General features: G+C 24.9%; 3 protein-coding genes across 3 annotated transcripts; 1 reads left to right on the top strand and 2 right to left on the bottom strand.

Annotated features, from left to right (window-relative positions):
• Nucleotides 1-1910: 1910 nt before the first annotated feature.
• On the bottom strand, nucleotides 1911-8356 carry LOC113549224 (dysbindin protein homolog). Its single transcript, XM_026950425.1, has 6 exons — nucleotides 8148-8356; nucleotides 2916-3069; nucleotides 2709-2841; nucleotides 2475-2630; nucleotides 2264-2413; nucleotides 1911-2185 (listed from the first exon to the last, which is right to left on the bottom strand). Exons 1-6 carry the CDS (start codon nucleotides 8204-8206, stop codon nucleotides 2100-2102), a joined length of 738 nt encoding a protein of 245 aa, XP_026806226.1. The 5' UTR covers nucleotides 8207-8356; the 3' UTR covers nucleotides 1911-2099.
• A 111-nt stretch (nucleotides 8357-8467) lies between these two features.
• LOC113549223 (phospholipase DDHD1-like) lies at nucleotides 8468-12757 on the top strand. The gene is made up of 12 exons (XM_026950424.1): nucleotides 8468-8623; nucleotides 8764-9140; nucleotides 9203-9349; nucleotides 9426-9566; nucleotides 9845-9986; nucleotides 10097-10203; nucleotides 10279-10532; nucleotides 10602-10646; nucleotides 11330-11481; nucleotides 11561-11862; nucleotides 11940-12155; nucleotides 12301-12757. Exons 2-12 carry the CDS (start codon nucleotides 8777-8779, stop codon nucleotides 12336-12338), a joined length of 1908 nt encoding a protein of 635 aa, XP_026806225.1. The 5' UTR covers nucleotides 8468-8623; nucleotides 8764-8776; the 3' UTR covers nucleotides 12339-12757.
• Nucleotides 12758-15697: 2940 nt separating this feature from the next.
• LOC113548812 (structure-specific endonuclease subunit slx1) lies at nucleotides 15698-16962 on the bottom strand. The gene is made up of 4 exons (XM_026949885.1): nucleotides 16623-16962; nucleotides 16493-16544; nucleotides 16249-16434; nucleotides 15698-16162 (listed from the first exon to the last, which is right to left on the bottom strand). The coding sequence occupies exons 1-4, from the start codon at nucleotides 16793-16795 to the stop codon at nucleotides 15818-15820; spliced, it is 756 nt and encodes a 251-aa protein (XP_026805686.1). The 5' UTR covers nucleotides 16796-16962; the 3' UTR covers nucleotides 15698-15817.
• Between the last annotated feature and the right edge of the window lie 625 nt (nucleotides 16963-17587).

Raw genomic sequence — 17587 nt, 5'->3', positions numbered from 1 at the left:
GGTATGAGGTATCAACTTTATACCTATAGGTATTATTTTCTCATACGTACAAAAACTATAATTCTAAATCATAGATCCTAAATACTCTAATGCCTATACACATTTATTTTTTACGTTAAAGTATTTTATGTCAACACTGCGATTTATTATTAACTATTTAATATACATGTAGAAATTGTGTAAATCGTGATGAACTTTTACATAACGATAAGTTTTTTTTTTTCAAAAAGTAAATTAAAATAAAAAAAATCTATAAACCTATGAAGAATTAAAGAATCAAATTAGTAACTAAAAATTTGTATTTTAAAATATCTAACAGATTTTTATTTTTATTCCAAAATATAAGAGGTCTTGTTAGATTTTAATTCCATGATTTTAAAAAGGTTCCGGTTTTTTCGGTTGGTTTCTAATCTAAAGTGCGATGCAAATGCTAGACTTTTGAGGGCATCTCACACGGTTTAGATATAGGTAGGATATTTAACAGTGAATTATGGTTAGAATGCTAATTGGTGTTTTTTCTTCTTACTAAATTTACGTGAATAACTGTGTTACTATTTATTAAATATAATTTATATACATGATATGTAATTGCTAATTGCCATAAAATGACTACATAGCTCATAAGTACCTACTTAAAATAATAAAATATACGTAATTTATATTATATTAATTAAAATTTAAAATCTTTTGCATTTTTTTTTTTTTTTGTAACAAAAATCACAAACAATGCCGTTCACTTAAATGTATGATAAGTATATTTTTTGTAAACTAATTTTTACATAATCATATACATAATTGTTATTCAAATACCTATTTTAAAACAATTTGAATAATAATTTTTGTACCATTATCAAAATATGTCTAAGTATGCAAGTGGTACTTAATCCAAATCTTTAAAAAGGTTAGGTAAGTAATTAACATTATATGATGCTTATGAAATTCAATATAATTATTATTTATTGGGTGCCTTAATATACGTATAGTATAAATTTTAGTTATATATTCTATATGGTATAGCTACCTAGTGTGTACCATACTACCATATTATGTCTATGCTAAACGACAGACATTAAAATTATTAGTTATATATTTTAGGGTAAGGAAATAACTGCTCAATAATCAACATTCAATATATTAGTAGTGCCCCTGTAGTTTAGATATTGTATTTTCATTTTATAGATGTAGGTTATATAAATATTTTATGATAATGTTTAAATGTAGCCATGCTTAACATCGATTGTTTTTTTGTACATCTGAATAGTTAGTTTTGTTTAAATCTTTCATTTATTTATATTTTTATGATAAAGTAGTTTTTGTTTATTTTAGATAAGTATTAAAGATTTAGTTAAGTTATGTGTGTTATAATTTTTTGAAGTAAAATCTATTTAGTTTGATATATCTATGTTTTAGTAATAAGTATTTCTAGAAAAAATTAATATTTATTTTAATTAACCGTGGTTTACAGTTTATACTCTGTGGTTAATCATTGATGAACTATAATAACTTGGTTGTGGATTTGTATATAATTGCATATTGATTCTGATTGATCATGTATGATAAATTGAGTATTGATATCAATTGAGTTAGACAATGTAGAAAATAAAGTTTAATAAAGATTAAACTTTATAAGATATGTTATTTTGAATAGTTTTTTATGATTTTAAACTTATGTCACTACATTGTAACTTAAGACCACATATTTTAATGCTGTATTAAAATGTTTAAAAATAAATTTTAATTTGTGATTACAATTAAAACAGATGTGATTTATTTATATATATTTTGATATGTGTGGTATAGGAGTGAATGAGTGATGTTTGTGATCTACAAAAGTATAAAATAATAAAACCAGTGAGTATAAAAGTGGAATGCTGTAATTTATAATTTTAAATACATTTTGATTATTGTGATATATAATTACAACACGTATGCATAATTTTAATAATAAATATGTCAATAATATACAATTAAAAATTAATTATCTCTTTTTTCAACAACATTCAATAATAGATAACAGTTAAACTGAGAGCATGGAAGACAAATCTTAAAAAAAAATATATCACTCTTTAAACAATAACATTTAAATACTAAACCAACCGTCAAGAATTTAGAAGTTCGTCTAGTGCATCTGTGTCGTCCTCTATTTCGATGTCTTCGAGTGAAACTTCATCACGCCCACCATTGCCTATATTCAACAATCATAGTTATCAAGGTATATAAATACCACATTGAATATAAATTTAAATTATTATTTTTCACTCACTCTTCATCACAGGAATCATGCCTGATATAATATATTGTCGCATATCTTGTTGAAATACTTGGTTGAAAATTTCTTGTCTTTCTTTGAGTTTGATATTTATCTTTTGTTCTAAATCCGCTACTTTTTCTTTGTGATCTGCTTCTAGCTCACCTAAAACCGTATATTTTTAATGAATTATGCATAGTAAATACATTAACATGAGAGATTATACCACTAATTGTTTCTAATTCTTTCAGTTTTTTCGATCGGTAAACAGCCAATTGAAACCGTTCATTCAACATTTGTTCTTGCAGTTCCTGTTCCTCAACTACATCATCTAGTTTTAATAACTGGTGTTCAACATCATTTATTAATAATTTAATGTTCTCTAAAATAACACAAATATTTTGTAAAAAGGAACAGTCTATTATTATTGATAATTAATAATTTTATAAAAAAACATTACCCATGTCTTTCATGGCATTTTCAATACTTTTAACTAATTGTGGCATTGAATCCATGCAAGATGTGATTGTATCCATTTTTTTCCATTGTTCACTCATCTGATGATGTAAAAGACTAATCATTTCATTGACTTCCTAAAATTTAATGTTAACAAAATAAATATATTTATATTGAAATAAATAACTTTTTTTTTTGTAATATGCAAAACCTCAGCTTTATGGGCATTGTCTTCAGCTAATAAGTGTAACTGATTCCATTCAGTCTGATATTTATGCAATAGATCAGCACCAGCATCATAATTAACAGGATGTTCACTAGGAGACTGCGCGACAACAACTTCATTCACAGATAATCCCCTTAAACTAGAAACAAAAAAAATATATAAAAACATTAAAAACCTCTTATTGTTGTAATATAAATACTAAAAATTAGGAGGGAGTAGCTAGAATTTATTCAGGTAGGCCAAAAAATAGTATTTATTCATCAAAACAATATTAAATAAAACACCAGGATAAATTGTAGTTTTTTATTATTAAAAAAAAAAAAAATCAAAATTAAATAAGCTTCCAAAACTTAGAAAAAATTATATAACAAAATTATAGTCAGGATCAATTTTAGTTGGTTTTTGGAATTTAATTGAATAGAAAATAGTGGTAAATTGATATAGACATGTAGTTCACAAGGTAGTACGTAATTATGAATACGATAACACTATATAATTAGTATATCATTATTTGTTAAACTATTTGAGTTCTTCTAACTATTCCTTTTTTTAAAAAAACAGATTTAAATTTTTGAAAAATATTGTAAAAAAGGGGTTAGGTCAGAAGAATTCAGATTCTATCATATTATAAACGCATAAATAATAATATAAATTTGAATAAAATATTATATAAAAATAGATTTCTAGCTTCTACACTGAAATAAATAAATAATTTGTATCATTAAGTGATGCCTTGTGTCAAGATTTTCTTGGTTGGCAAACATACTTGGATTAAAATATAAATAACATTTTAAATATTTTATTATTATTATATAATATAATATAGTTAGTATATAACTATGTATTTTTTGCTAAAATGCCAACTTTAGGTTTTAGACATGGCAGGTGAAATACAATAATTTGCATAATTTATATTTGGTTTTTGTAAGATAACTAAAGCACAGAAATCTTATAAAAAAACTAAAAATATAGATACAAATATTAATTTAATTAATATTTTATACAATTTCTATAATATTGATAATATAATTTTGAATTAATTTAACATTACATCTAATCATGTGTTACAATGTCATTGGATATAATTTTGGCAAGCTCATCAATAATAAATAACAAATACAATAAAGATATTTGCAATACTAAATTTGTTTTTATTGATTTAGGTATACAAAAACAGTTAATTATAGAAAACATTTATTAATATAACTATGCATCACAAATTACCTACCATATAATTTCTTAATACCAAAACATGGATTTAAATAAATATAAAATATTTGTATTTAATTAAAATTAAAGCACAATAAAAGTAAATTTTAAATTACCATTTCATTATTGTAGAATACCTGTAGTTTAAAAATTGAATATAAATATTATTTTATGATATACAACATATGTAATATTAACTTTTAATTGTTAAATAATTTTTGATAAAAATATTGCTCGTAACCTGTGCATTATAAACTTATTGTGAATAAGTTTATGGTGTAGATTAAAATAAGTTTATTTTGAAAATTGTATGATAGTGTAAAAAATAATAATATATTATATCATGGTGAAAAGTTTCAAATGCCAGAAATTTTCATTTTTTGAATTGCAACAAAATATCTATATTTAATGGAAAAAATTGTAAGTGTGAATTTTAGATATTTATACATTTATAAGGAATCTTTAACTAAATTTTTAAACTTTTTGAATAAGAATAATTATTTTATACTAAATAAAACAAAAAGTTCAAGAATATTTCAAATATCTATAAATAGCACAGACAGAGCCAAAATGATTTTATGTCTATAATATGCTAATATCAGATTTTTGTGAAAATATGTGGTGAGTAAATATTTCTGTTTTTCTTTTACTTTTAGTCTTTTTTTTAAATATTGATAATATAACTAGGCACTGAGAGTATTCCCCCAATGTACAGATCAGATAAGATTTGCTATCAAAAATCATCAATAATGTTCAAGGTTGAAGCAAATTTTATGCTCTAAATGGTGAGGTCAGACATCAGAAAAAAACTCAGAATAAACATTAAAAGTTTATAGGTTCTAATAAACTTAATATTCTTAGTTTTGCGTACCATTAACATGATGTTGTGTTAACTTTAAAATACTGAATACAAAGCAGAATATTATTTTGTAGCTCATGTAGGTACTGATACCACTAATAAGTAATATTTTTTATAAAAGTTATTATTTTATTGATTTAAATTTTACACCTACTGACATTTTCTTAACTTATAAATATTATAAAATAGTAATTAATTATTAGTAACTTTGTGAGCAGCTAATATTAAATTGAATAAAACATACAACTACTAAAGCATTATTTTCATTATTATTATTATTATTACAATGTTGACTCACATTTAGATAAGATAATTTATTATAAAATAGTTGCTAAGTAGGTATTTAAATAAGTAGTATGTTCCATATTGAATTATATTTCTATTCTTTGACATAAATTTATTTATAAATATTTAGTCATTCTTTTATTATTTTAAATATTGAATCAATTTAATGCAGGCAATAAAGAAAAATTGATATTTGTAAATAATATTTTAATGAAATAACTATAAATTAATGTACTTATCACTTTAATTATAATAATCTATAGGGTCTAGGTTTATATCAAGTAATACAATTTTAATGGTAAATAATAAAATTAATCAATGAAAAATATATTATTTTTATAATAATATTGTTTATATTATGGTAAATTATTTAAATAGAAAAAATATGTATTTTATTGATATAAAATCAGTAGTAATAGTAATTTGAAATAAGTAAGATCTAAGACTAGGAACTGATATATTATATTCAAATATCAAAAACTTTACTCAGCATACAGTGAAAAGTATTTTATAGCTATTTATTTTGAGAATAAACTACATACAATAAGAACTTTTATTTTATTTCAGGGATAATTTAAGATAATTATGTATGTAGAAATGAAAATATGAAAAAAAAATGGTCCTCTCTACTACGTTATATATATTGAAAACAGTGATATAATCATATAATCAATTCACTTTTTATTAAATAGTTACCTTATTATCTAATAGATATTAATATTATTATATAAATTTCATAATTATATTTAACCTATATTTATAATAATATTTAGGTCAAAGAACAAAGATCAGGTGATTTTATTCACTAAAAATAATTATTTCATTTTATATTGATTTTGATTTTAATATATTTTATAATGCCTAGTATAAAATAACTAAATATTGCAATAGTTCATAATATAATTTACTCATTTAAAAAAAATTATATTATTAGTACACATAGAGATCAAGAAAGATTAAAAAATATATCTGAGGGAAGTATAATTAATAGTGATTATAAATTAAAAAGATAATAATAATATTATCTTGAATTGATTGGTTCTTAACCAATGGTCACATTTTATTGTTTAAATAAAAAGTAAATTATTAATTTAAAAAATGTATTCAATTTAATTCCCCAATATTTTATTTTCTATAACAACTTTTTGTTTGAAGCCAAAGATACATTTAACTTATTTATAATTTAACTAATATCCATTTTCCGTAGCAATTGATTCTTATATATTTGAATACTTAATAACTATAGAATTGTATATGGTTTAAATATTAAGATTTAAAAAACATTATACAAGCTCCCTCGATTACATAGTTTAAATTAATGAAAAAAAATAATATTTATGTGAAATACAATTTGGTAAAAACAAAACTAAGTACATACTAAAAATTTTTTTTATATGTTAATAAAATATCAAATACAAATACAATTTTAGTATATATGGACAAGATAAAAGATTTTATTATGTTTGATTTAGATAAGACAGTTTGTTTAGTGAAGGAACTAAAAAATCAACAATATCAGTGACCCTGAAGAGTAATAGAAATCAATACTTATAACTTTATACATCTTGAGAATAAGATAGTTAATATAGATAGTTGAATTATATATATTTGAATATAATATTATACAGAGTGATTCACCAAGCATATTCACCCCTATTTTTATATTTTTTTACATTTTGATAATTTATCTAAATTCTGATTTTTGAAATTTATATTTACTTAAGGAGTGTCTTGTGGTTTTTTTTTTCAAATGAAAACCCTCTTTATTTGTAAATTATATAGTAAATAATTTTTTAAAAATATTTTGATGTTCCTAATTAAAAATAAAATGAGTATTTTTTGTTTATAAAAATATATTTTTTTTAAATTATAGTTCTTAAAAATGGTTTAAAAAGCAATATAAAATAAATGTTGAATATGATCTAGTATTTATTATATTTTAACCATTCTTATAAACTATTAACATTGATAGATTAATAAAAATTACCTACATTTTCAAATCACCGTGGCCACTGAGGATTCCAAACACTTTGAAAAGAACCAACAGGTAGAAAAAAAAAATTCCTTAAAACTACTTATTTAAATTTTGATTTTGATGTCAACATTTTAAGAAAAGTTATTTTTTAAATAATTTACAGCAAAAACAGCGAGTTGTAATATGAAAAATAAAAGTTTGTTTCTTCATAACACACTATGTATAGGAAAAACAAAAAAAGAATCAAGAATTTGAAAATATGATTTATAAGTATACTTAAAAATTAATAAAAATCAGATTTTAAATAACTATATTATTGGAGAAAAAAAGGAAAAAACATGCTTGGTGAATCACTCTGTAGTTTGGAATTTTGAGTATATGTTAAAAAGGACATGATTCAGTTTTATGCTAAGTATTAGTTAAAAAGTAACATAAATAAATTAAGTTATATGTACAATCATATAGTAGGTAGCCTAATTGTTCACAAAAAATTTCAAGTAAATATCAGTGAATTATTAACTAATATAATAAATTATAATCATAATGTATACCAGAAAAAAAAAACCTATTTAAAGAATAGATGTCTTTAGTTTGATAGGTATAATAAATAACTATAAATACTATTAAATAGATACAAAGCAAGATTTATTGCATTTTATCAACATGTGAAATTTAACTCGGAAAAATATGAGCAAATTCAAATACTCGACAATCTAATATATTATTCTAATAGCGTTTTGAACAATGGCAATAAAAACAACAACCTTGGGGTATATTAATTTTTCAGTATTTTAGTAAATAAATGAAATGTTCAATTAACACGGCGATAGCGCCGTAATGAAACAGTGTATTTTCAACTTCTTTTTTATACGTTTTCAGTAACATTTACCTTGCTGACAATCCTTCTTGAACGACGTTGTGCAATTTTTCTCTTAAGTTACCAAACATCGCGGAACCGGATAACGGGCGGTAATTATTACACTATAAAACGTTAAATTATCAGAACAGCAATTTTAGAATGTGATGTATCTATATTTTTTAATTAATTAACATTAAAGTTAAACGCTTTTTTTTTCAAAAACCATCAAAACCACTAGATTTTGTATTTTTGTTATCATTCAAAATGATTATTGGAGGTGATAACCGCATGACACCATAACTGATAAAATAGATAAGAGTGGACATTTTTTAAACATTAAAAAATCCAAACGTTCAACATAGATCGTTTTGATTTAATTAAGCAAAGTAACATTAATCATTTAGTTTTAAACCGTTTTAGTAGCTATATCGTGGGCGCCAGCAACCGATTTTTCGCAGTTTTATTTTTAACAATCAATAAAAGACCCTTCTTTTTCACATATTAAGGTAAATAATGTTAATTATTCTTACATTATTATTTTTTTTATAACTGATTACATCATCAGTTAATTAAATCAAAGCTCGCACATTTCATTTGTTTACATTATCGCCTGTATTTATCGACTTATCTGTTCAAAATATTTTAGTTATGCACCAGAAATGAACAATATGGATACAAATCGTCTTCAAACAGAAGAACCGGCTTTGATTTCTGACGACACACAATATGAGAACAATGTGTCAAACCCTCAGACCAACGGTACTGCAATAACATTTGAACCTCTAAGCCCTGAAAAAGTCAGATGGTTTTACAAGAGCGATAACAAAAGATGGACCAAGTTTGATGGTTTTGATTCATTAAATATAGAGTATAGGTATAGGGCGAATTTCGGCAACGAAGAAGATGTGTCTAGTTTAAATGGGTCTTTTAATTATTTTGTTGGGCTCTATACCGTTGTCGTGAGAGGTGGTCTGTACGAAGTAGACTTATCAAAAAAAAAATGTACATCTATATTTTGGCCTGGTAAGTATATATTTTATAATATGTATTTCATTATAATACTCATATTTTTGATTTTTAAATAGGTGAAGAGAATGACATTTTTCGTGGTGTTTGGTTTTATGACGGATATGAACCTTACGAATATGGTGAGGAAGTTGAGAGGGAACATCTAAATCTATTCAGAGATGATACCAGAAAAGTTGAAAACACTGAAGACAATGGGAAGTCAGGTACTAATATTGTTTCACTATTTAACTATAATATATTAGATTTATTGAGGTTTAACAAAATTAATTATTTTCATAGTTATAAGAGACGTTACTTTTGGGGACATGCATGTAGTATGGTATTCATCGGCTGAAGTGTATTCATTTAAACAAAAAACTTTTATCAATACAAAGATAATGAGAAGTGTTACTAAAAAATTAGGAACTTATTTCCAAAAATGTAAGTTTTTTATAACTGTATAAATATTTTGCAACTAAAAACTGTTGTGAAATTTTAATTGAGATTTTAATTTATCAGGTTAGGTAAGTTTGCTAAATGTATAAACATATGGTACATACTAAATGCAAATTCTGAATTTTATTCTTAAAAAGTGAAGTATACATGGCTATTCATTTATCACAAACAATACATTTGCATTTTATTCACATTATACATTTTTTTTTTTTAACTTTATGTGTAAAATAATTTTATTACTTAACGTTGTATGGTTATTTTAGCTGCTGGATACAAACTGATCAGATCGTACAAAACTGATGCTAATGAAAAAGACAAACTGAATGATATAACTCATCTTGTATTTTTGATTCATGGAATTGGCCATAAAATAGATAATAAAAAAATAATAAAAAACACATCACAGTAACTATACTTTACAATATTATTTACTATAAATTAATTAATAATTATAATGTTTACTATGTTTATTTATAATCCTTAATAATTTTGTATTGCTATTATGATTAATTTAGGTTTCGTGATTGTGTGAAATGGATTAAGCATAAATATTTCCAAGGTACTGAACAGAGGGCAGAATTTTTCCCTGTGGACTGGAGATCACAGTGTAGTTTTGATGGAGGTATTGTATTTCAAATAATTAAAATAATGAAACCTTATACATTATGCTTATCTTTTACATTTCTTTTGAATACAGGATTAGTTGAACAGATAACACCATTAAATTTGAAAAACATACGGCAAATATTAAATTCGTCAGCTATGGATATAATGTATTATACTTCACCAATATATGGCCGAGAAATACAAAACAGTTTGGCAAATGAATTGAATAGGCTACATTCCGAATTTGTAGAACGGCATCCACACCATGACTTCAAAGTATCAATAATGGCACATTCTTTGGGTAGTGTTATTTCATATGATATTATAACCGGATGGGAACCATTTGTGAGTCATATTGAACATTTGTTCTTGTCATCTATACATATTTAATATAACATATTACATTTATTCCAGATTAAACGGAGTGACAGTAGTCCAAGAATTCATTTAAATTTTGAGGTATATATATTATATTTAAAATAAAAAATAATGTATTATTGCAGTGGTGGCTCGAGAGGTTCACATAAAGTGAAGATATACCTATGTAGGGTAATAAAAAAAAATAATTTTGTTGTATATAAAAAATGTGTTTATCTACATTTAATGTTGTTAAGCTCTTATAGCTCTTAACTATGGTATAATAAAATAAATTATAAAAAAATAACTTTACACAATCACAATATTATTTTATTCTGTTATTATATTATATTATTGTTAGTGGTAAACTTTGATATAAAAGCACAATTGCTAGTCAATGCTTGGTGGTGTATTATCATTTCAATGATTGATGCGACAGTGCTGCATGTTAAAAAAAATACTGTTCTCTAGCTGACATATTGATTCATTTAGTTAATATTTGTACAGCTTTTCTGAGCACATTGAATTTGTACTTCACATATTATTTATTCATTTTTTTTTTTTTTAACTTGCAAACACAAAAAGCTGCAATAACTTCTTCTTTTTTAATAAATAATTTTTATATTCCAGATTATGTGCATAATTATTAACTAAAATTTACTATAGAAATCTAATAATTTTAATATGCAATTTTTTTGGGTAATACACTTGCTCTTATGAGCCCTAGCAAGAGTCGCCACTTTATCATTGTAAATAAATTGTTAATCTTGTGTATTAATTTTTAGTTGGAGAATTTCTTCTGTTTGGGTTCACCATTATCAGTATTTTTGGCTTTACGTCAAAATGAAATATTTAAAGAAAACCTAAACTTGTTTCCAATGTGGCTGGCCAAAAAAGTATATAATATTTACCATCCTACAGACCCTGTTGCTTATAGGTATACTTTATTCACAATTGTATTTATGAAATCATGTATATTTGTGATAATGAGAATGTTTAATATTTTTTTATTTTAGGTTTGAACCATTAGTGGCAAAAGACTATTGTCGCTACAAACCTGTTGGTATTCAGGCCTATGGTGTCAAGTGTGATTACTCTGAGGTTCCCTTAGAACTGATTGGAAACATGGATTCTAGCTTTGAAGAGACCAATGGAACTGAAGCCAAAGCATCAGATGCGAAAAAAGAAAATGAAACATTCAGTCGTAGAATAAGTACTTGGCTTAACATGTCAAGTAGCAATGATAGTAAAGCCAATAATTCAAATCAGTTTGAAAATAATACATGTTCATTTTCAAGAAATGGTACACCAGTTGAAAGTATGTAATCTATTTTTTAATATTTAAATGAATTAATATAATAATATCTAATGTTAAATATTAAAAATTATGTCTAGACTTGAATCACAGGTTAGATTATATCTTGAGAGATAGTATCGGAGGATCGGCGAGTAATTACTTGTCGATGTTGTATACACATACGTCATATTGGTCAAATTACGACGTAGCCTATTTCATTTATACTAGGTTATTCCCCGAACTAGATAAAACAATGGAAGATTTTCTCAGACCTGAAGAAAAAATCCCCAATTTTGACTTACAATTTGAACAAGGTAATAGTTCTAAACTCTAAAATAAAAATAAAATTACATCAGCTGTACACAATGTTTATAATGCTCAATTTTTTAAACCTAAATATACGTATGAATTAGAGTAAGATAAGAAAAAATATTTGTTTACTGTTTCAAATCTTTAAAGGTATTGAAGTGACTGAAGATTTGAAACATTCTACTTAAGGAGCAAATTATCAGTAACATCTAAAAAATTGCCCATGTCATTTAAGTCTGTAAATTTTTTTTTTAAATTTATTATACACAATTCATTGTTATATTTTAAATTATGTTAACAAGAAAATAGTTGACACCAATTAATATTTTCAATGCCCAATGATTAATATTTTATAATTGATTGAGTCTTATGATACTATACAGGGTAAACTTCCATTACATTTCCCGAAAACAGTAATTTGTTATCCGGTATTTTATTTTTATTAATACATACTTTGTTCTCGTTTCATTTTCACGTATATCATATTTTTAATTTATTTCATTTATATTTTGATAAAAATATACTTCATTATTATTTATGTTATCTAAAGGTAAAAGAAAAGATAACTCAATCTCAGATGTGATATTAATTACTAAAGATATAATATATTCTACTGAAAAAAACTAAAAATTAAATGTTATTTGTATAATAATAGTTTTATATTTATAATTATGTAATGTAATTATTGATACATGTATGTCCAAAAAATTTATTACAGTGATTTGAGTTTAAAACTGAATTTTAAATGTAAAATTGACAACTCTTTGTGATACATTGATACACTTTGTGTATTACATATGTATTTATAAATGAAACACATGTTCTTAACAATGTTGTGATTTGTAATTGGTTGTTTATTATTATGTGTTAAGTAGTCTAGGTAATATTGTTTTATCATGTTTACTAGCAAGACCTTAAACGTTTTTGATTTATTTTTATTTAACTACACTATACAATTAAATAGGATATGTGTATTGAGCGCAATAAAACAATATTATAAATTATTTTTATGAAATGTATTTATAATGTAATCTTTATTCTTTATCTAGTGTTGTTTCACCAAATTTTGTGTGCCCATTATTAGTTGTTTTGGAATACTATTTTAATTTTAATTTTATCAAATTGTTTTTACTGTAGTTAAAATGATAATGTTTATAGAAGACCAAGATATAGTGTTGATTATTTATTGTTTGATAACTGAACTATTTTATTATGCTATATTTTAAAATAACCTCAGGTTTTGGTTGTGATTGTTTTAATATAATATATGTATTTTTTTTACAAAATGTATATTATATTAAGACATGATTAATATGTTCTGTGATGTTAAAATATTATTATTATTACTACTACTACTATTACTATTACTATAATATAATATTGTATGTATACATTTGATATTTGTATAAAACATTTTGTGATTTAAATATGAGTTTATTTAAAATATATACATATATATATATATATACACATTGAACATCGGTTATAACAAGATCGTTTATTGTGAATAATGTTTCTGTAATATTATTATTTGTTTATTATTCAATTAGACACTTAACAACCTTAAGAATGAAAAAAAAAAATAGAATAGTGTAAACAAAAATAATGTGAATAAAAAATCTGTAATCTGTAAAAATTGAATATAATTACAGAATACAAATTCATATTTCTGGTGTTAGTTTGAAAAACAATCATGTTCATTACTATTGACTATTGAGTATTTAAGTATCTATTCCAAACTAGGCCACATTTTTATTCTTTTATTAACCAATCTACATAAAATTACTCTGTATCTGATATGACCTCATTTTTATCACTTATTTTCTGAACAGTCGTTCTATGATATTTTTTAAACGCTTTATCTACTGTGTTGAACATGAAAAACAGTTTTCCATTTTACTTGGGAATTAGTCTACATATTTTTAAGTATTAGTCTGATGAAAGGAATATTTTTTTAATATTGTAGAGAAAACCAATTAAATAAATCTGATATCGGATATTAAGATTTCTTCATTCATTGCATCACTTTTTAATTTAACAAATATCTCTTTTTTACTTTGTATAGGAATAGATAGATTCTAATCAAGTCTGTAGAAATAATAGTCTCATATTATCTATACATTAGATACTATATTACACGTAGAGTTGTCTGTGTTACTAACATACATCATAACAAATTTGAGTTCAGCAGAACTCATTTGTAACAGATGTTAGCTTTATTATTAGAGTAAATTTACCTACTATCAAATTCTAACGGTAAGAATATTACCTAGAAAATGATATACACTTTTATTGATATTGTGATTATAAAATGAGTTATAGTTATGTAAAATATAACTCTAAAATGTTCATAACTCACTTTAAAATGATAATATCAATACGCCATTTTCTGGGCAATATTCTTACCTTTAAATTTGATAATAGGTAAATTTACTCTAATAATAAAGCTAACATCACAAAATGTGTTCTGCTAAACTTAAATTTGTTATTATGTACGTTATTAAAACAGACAACATATGCGGTATGGCATATTCTTAAGCAGTAAGGCTTTTAAGTAACCTTTTAAAAGAAATATTCAAAACATTAACTGGATTTATAGATTGAACTTTGACTTCAAATGTGTTTGCATACAAAATAAAACAAAATAATTTTAAAATTTAACTTAAATGTTTCTAAATGTTGTTTAAAGTCTTTTTATAGAGGCCACACTCACTTGGAATTTAAATACTTACTTCGTATGACCTATCTTGCTATTGAAGAGAACACGGAGAAAGATTTTGGAGTTCTCTACGATAGTAACTTAAATCTTCATAACCTCATAGATGCGACATACTGTAAAGCTTTAATAGCTCTTGGATTTCTTAAGCGGGTTAGTAATGAATTTAAGTTGATAACTTTGCTAAAAGCTTTATATTGTGTGTTTATCAGATCTATCCTTGAATTTTCTGTTATTATATAGAACCCTCATACCACAAACAATATGAATCAACTTGAAAGGGTCCAACAAAAGTTTTTGAGTTTTGCTGCATATCTAATAAAAATAGAATATAGACCTCATGTTTATGATGCAGTATTACAGTCTTTAGTCGATAGACATATTACCATTAACAAGGTCTTTCTAATCAAACTTATCAATGGGTCGATCGACTGTCCTGAACTTTTTTCAAAGGTCAACTTTAAAATTCCCTGTGTCTAGGTCTGCTCTTCCTATCTTTTCACTATTCCACTGTGTACAACAAATTATTCCCGTAACAAACCACTGAATAGGATTATGTGTATTGCCAACGAGGATCCGTCTTTTAGTTTTCAAGTTATACTTTGTAATTCTTTTCTTTTATCTAACCTTTTTTATTTCAATGGTTATATCTAATACACATTTTTGTATTGAACTTATATTATGTTTAATTTGATATTCTGTATTTTGGGCTGTGGTCCGTATTAAAATAAAATAAATAAATAAAATATTACAATTTCAAACTATATTAGTATGTAAATAAATATTATTTTAATTAATTTATAAAATATAACAATATGTCAATACACCAGAAATAAGTAAAAAAATCAATAATATATGTAAAAAAATATATATATGTGTGTTTTAAAAATACATTTCACACTAAAAAGGAACTCGAACCATAATCAATGGCATAATACATTAATTATTTAATTACCCGGTGCCAATGGTAATTAAATTTTTATAGCATCCATTTTTTCGCCGAATTAAATCACCCCAAAGGACACGGATGCCACATGCTGGACATTCACCATCTATGGGTATAATATGATCAGATGATCCTAAGAATCGTTTGGCAAGACACTGAATATGCGTGGCTGCTTGACAATCTGGATCTAAACAATTTAGTAGACTATCTGCAGAACAGTTGCGTGCACATAAAACACATATTTGACTTTTACTGCCGTCCAACAAGCTGACATCGCTCGGTGACACTGGTTTTTTACATACAACTGGTCCTTGACATATAGACATATGCATGGGAGGAAATTTGTCATCCTGGAAATTTCATATTATAATATTATTATTATGAGTAATGATATTTTGTGCTACATTAGTTGTAAGGTTTATGATCGTTTACTTACGCTGAAATCGCGACGATAAAGCATATTCAGCCACCGGACGTTTAAAGCTAGACGATTCCAAGGACCCACGTGCAGCATTTCAGAAAGTATGCGAATACAATAGTCATACGCCTTTTCGGTCCTTGCTTTTGGCGCTATGTGTTTCAGTCTTCTGGATGTCTTGGGATTTTGCCATGCCCATTCGAACTGGAAAAAAACAATTTATTATTATTTGGTTCTAGGATTTAAATGACTCACATCGTACTCTTAATGCTGATATATCGTTGGGAAATCCGTGCACTATCAAAACCATTTCCCTAAAGGCAGATTAGTATCTATTAAAACATGATTTTACGGTATAACGTCGATTGTGGTCATATCAATATTGTACTTACCATGGCCCACGAAGACTTGTTTTTCTGGCTCCACCGCTCTTAACACCTTTGTTGTGTTGTTTAATGCGGCGATTGGGGTCCTTTGTATAGCCAATGTAAGTTTTTCCTTTGCACTTTTCGTTCAAGCAATACAATAGGTATACTCCATAGAAATTTTCTATTTCTTCTGCCATAGCAGCGTTAATAATGATTTTAAATTTAAATCATATTGTTCATACTAATACAAAATGTGTCGTTTAAAATTCACAAACCGAAAATTGATAGTTTATCTAGCAACATTTTTTTTTTTTTTTTACATATTATTTTAATAATCATATATTATATCGGAAACCATGATAAACTATACTTAAAAATTAATATTTAATAGTTTAATACTGAAAGACTTAGTTCTAGAAATGTAAATTGTAATAATATAAACGAAATTTTTTAAATAATCGCTTATCGCAGCACTCGGACGTGTTAACGTATTATCACAAACTATTTGTCGTATTAACGTTATCGTAATTCCGCGTTCAACAATTTATATTTTCATCCACGGTTCTTATCGAAGTTCTCGTGTAGATCTAATTTGATTTTCTTGTCTGTAATGAGGGAAATGTGAAACGAGATGGTTTTTAAAAATCAAGTGTGAAGGAGATTTGTTTTGGAGAGAGTAGGCCACTGCAGAGAACCAGAAATGTTCTATCTATGACTATAGTCAACAACGACCACCAGTGGTGTATATAGAAAATAATTTCAGGGGGGGTTAAAAAAAATTCTATTCTTAAATTCCAATTAATTATGCAATTAAAATCAATGCCCATACCAACCATACATTTCGGAAGGGGTTTGAATCCTTAACCCCGCTCCCTCCCTATATACGCCACTGACGACCACCACACTTTTTTAGTTTCTTCTTTACTTATTTCAACTGAAATTATCATTTTTGATAACTAACTGACTAATTTTAAATATTTTTTATTAGT

This window comes from Rhopalosiphum maidis, chromosome 1 (genome assembly GCF_003676215.2).
Source record: "Rhopalosiphum maidis isolate BTI-1 chromosome 1, ASM367621v3, whole genome shotgun sequence".
Classification (NCBI taxonomy): Eukaryota; Metazoa; Arthropoda; class Insecta; order Hemiptera; family Aphididae; genus Rhopalosiphum; species Rhopalosiphum maidis.
Note: the sequence above shows the minus strand (reverse complement) of the source record. Positions and strands in the feature narration are given on the sequence as shown.

Coding starts and splice junctions, on each gene's coding strand:
- LOC113549223 (XM_026950424.1), top strand. CDS start 8,777: ATGAACAATATGGATACAAATCGTCTTCAAACAGAAGAACCGGCTTTG. Junction 10,533..10,601: donor TAACCGGATGGGAACCATTT/GTGAGTCATATT, acceptor CATTTATTCCAG/ATTAAACGGAGTGACAGTAG. Junction 11,482..11,560: donor ACAGACCCTGTTGCTTATAG/GTATACTTTATT, acceptor TTTTTATTTTAG/GTTTGAACCATTAGTGGCAA.
- LOC113549224 (XM_026950425.1), bottom strand. CDS start 8,206: ATGTTTGGTAACTTAAGAGAAAAATTGCACAACGTCGTTCAAGAAGGA. Junction 2,842..2,915: donor ACAATGCCCATAAAGCTGAG/GTTTTGCATATT, acceptor ATTAAATTTTAG/GAAGTCAATGAAATGATTAG. Junction 2,631..2,708: donor AAATGCCATGAAAGACATGG/GTAATGTTTTTT, acceptor GTGTTATTTTAG/AGAACATTAAATTATTAATA.
- LOC113548812 (XM_026949885.1), bottom strand. CDS start 16,795: ATGGCAGAAGAAATAGAAAATTTCTATGGAGTATACCTATTGTATTGC. Junction 16,545..16,622: donor ACAAGTCTTCGTGGGCCATG/GTAAGTACAATA, acceptor ATCTGCCTTTAG/GGAAATGGTTTTGATAGTGC. Junction 16,435..16,492: donor ACGATATATCAGCATTAAGA/GTACGATGTGAG, acceptor GTTTTTTTCCAG/TTCGAATGGGCATGGCAAAA.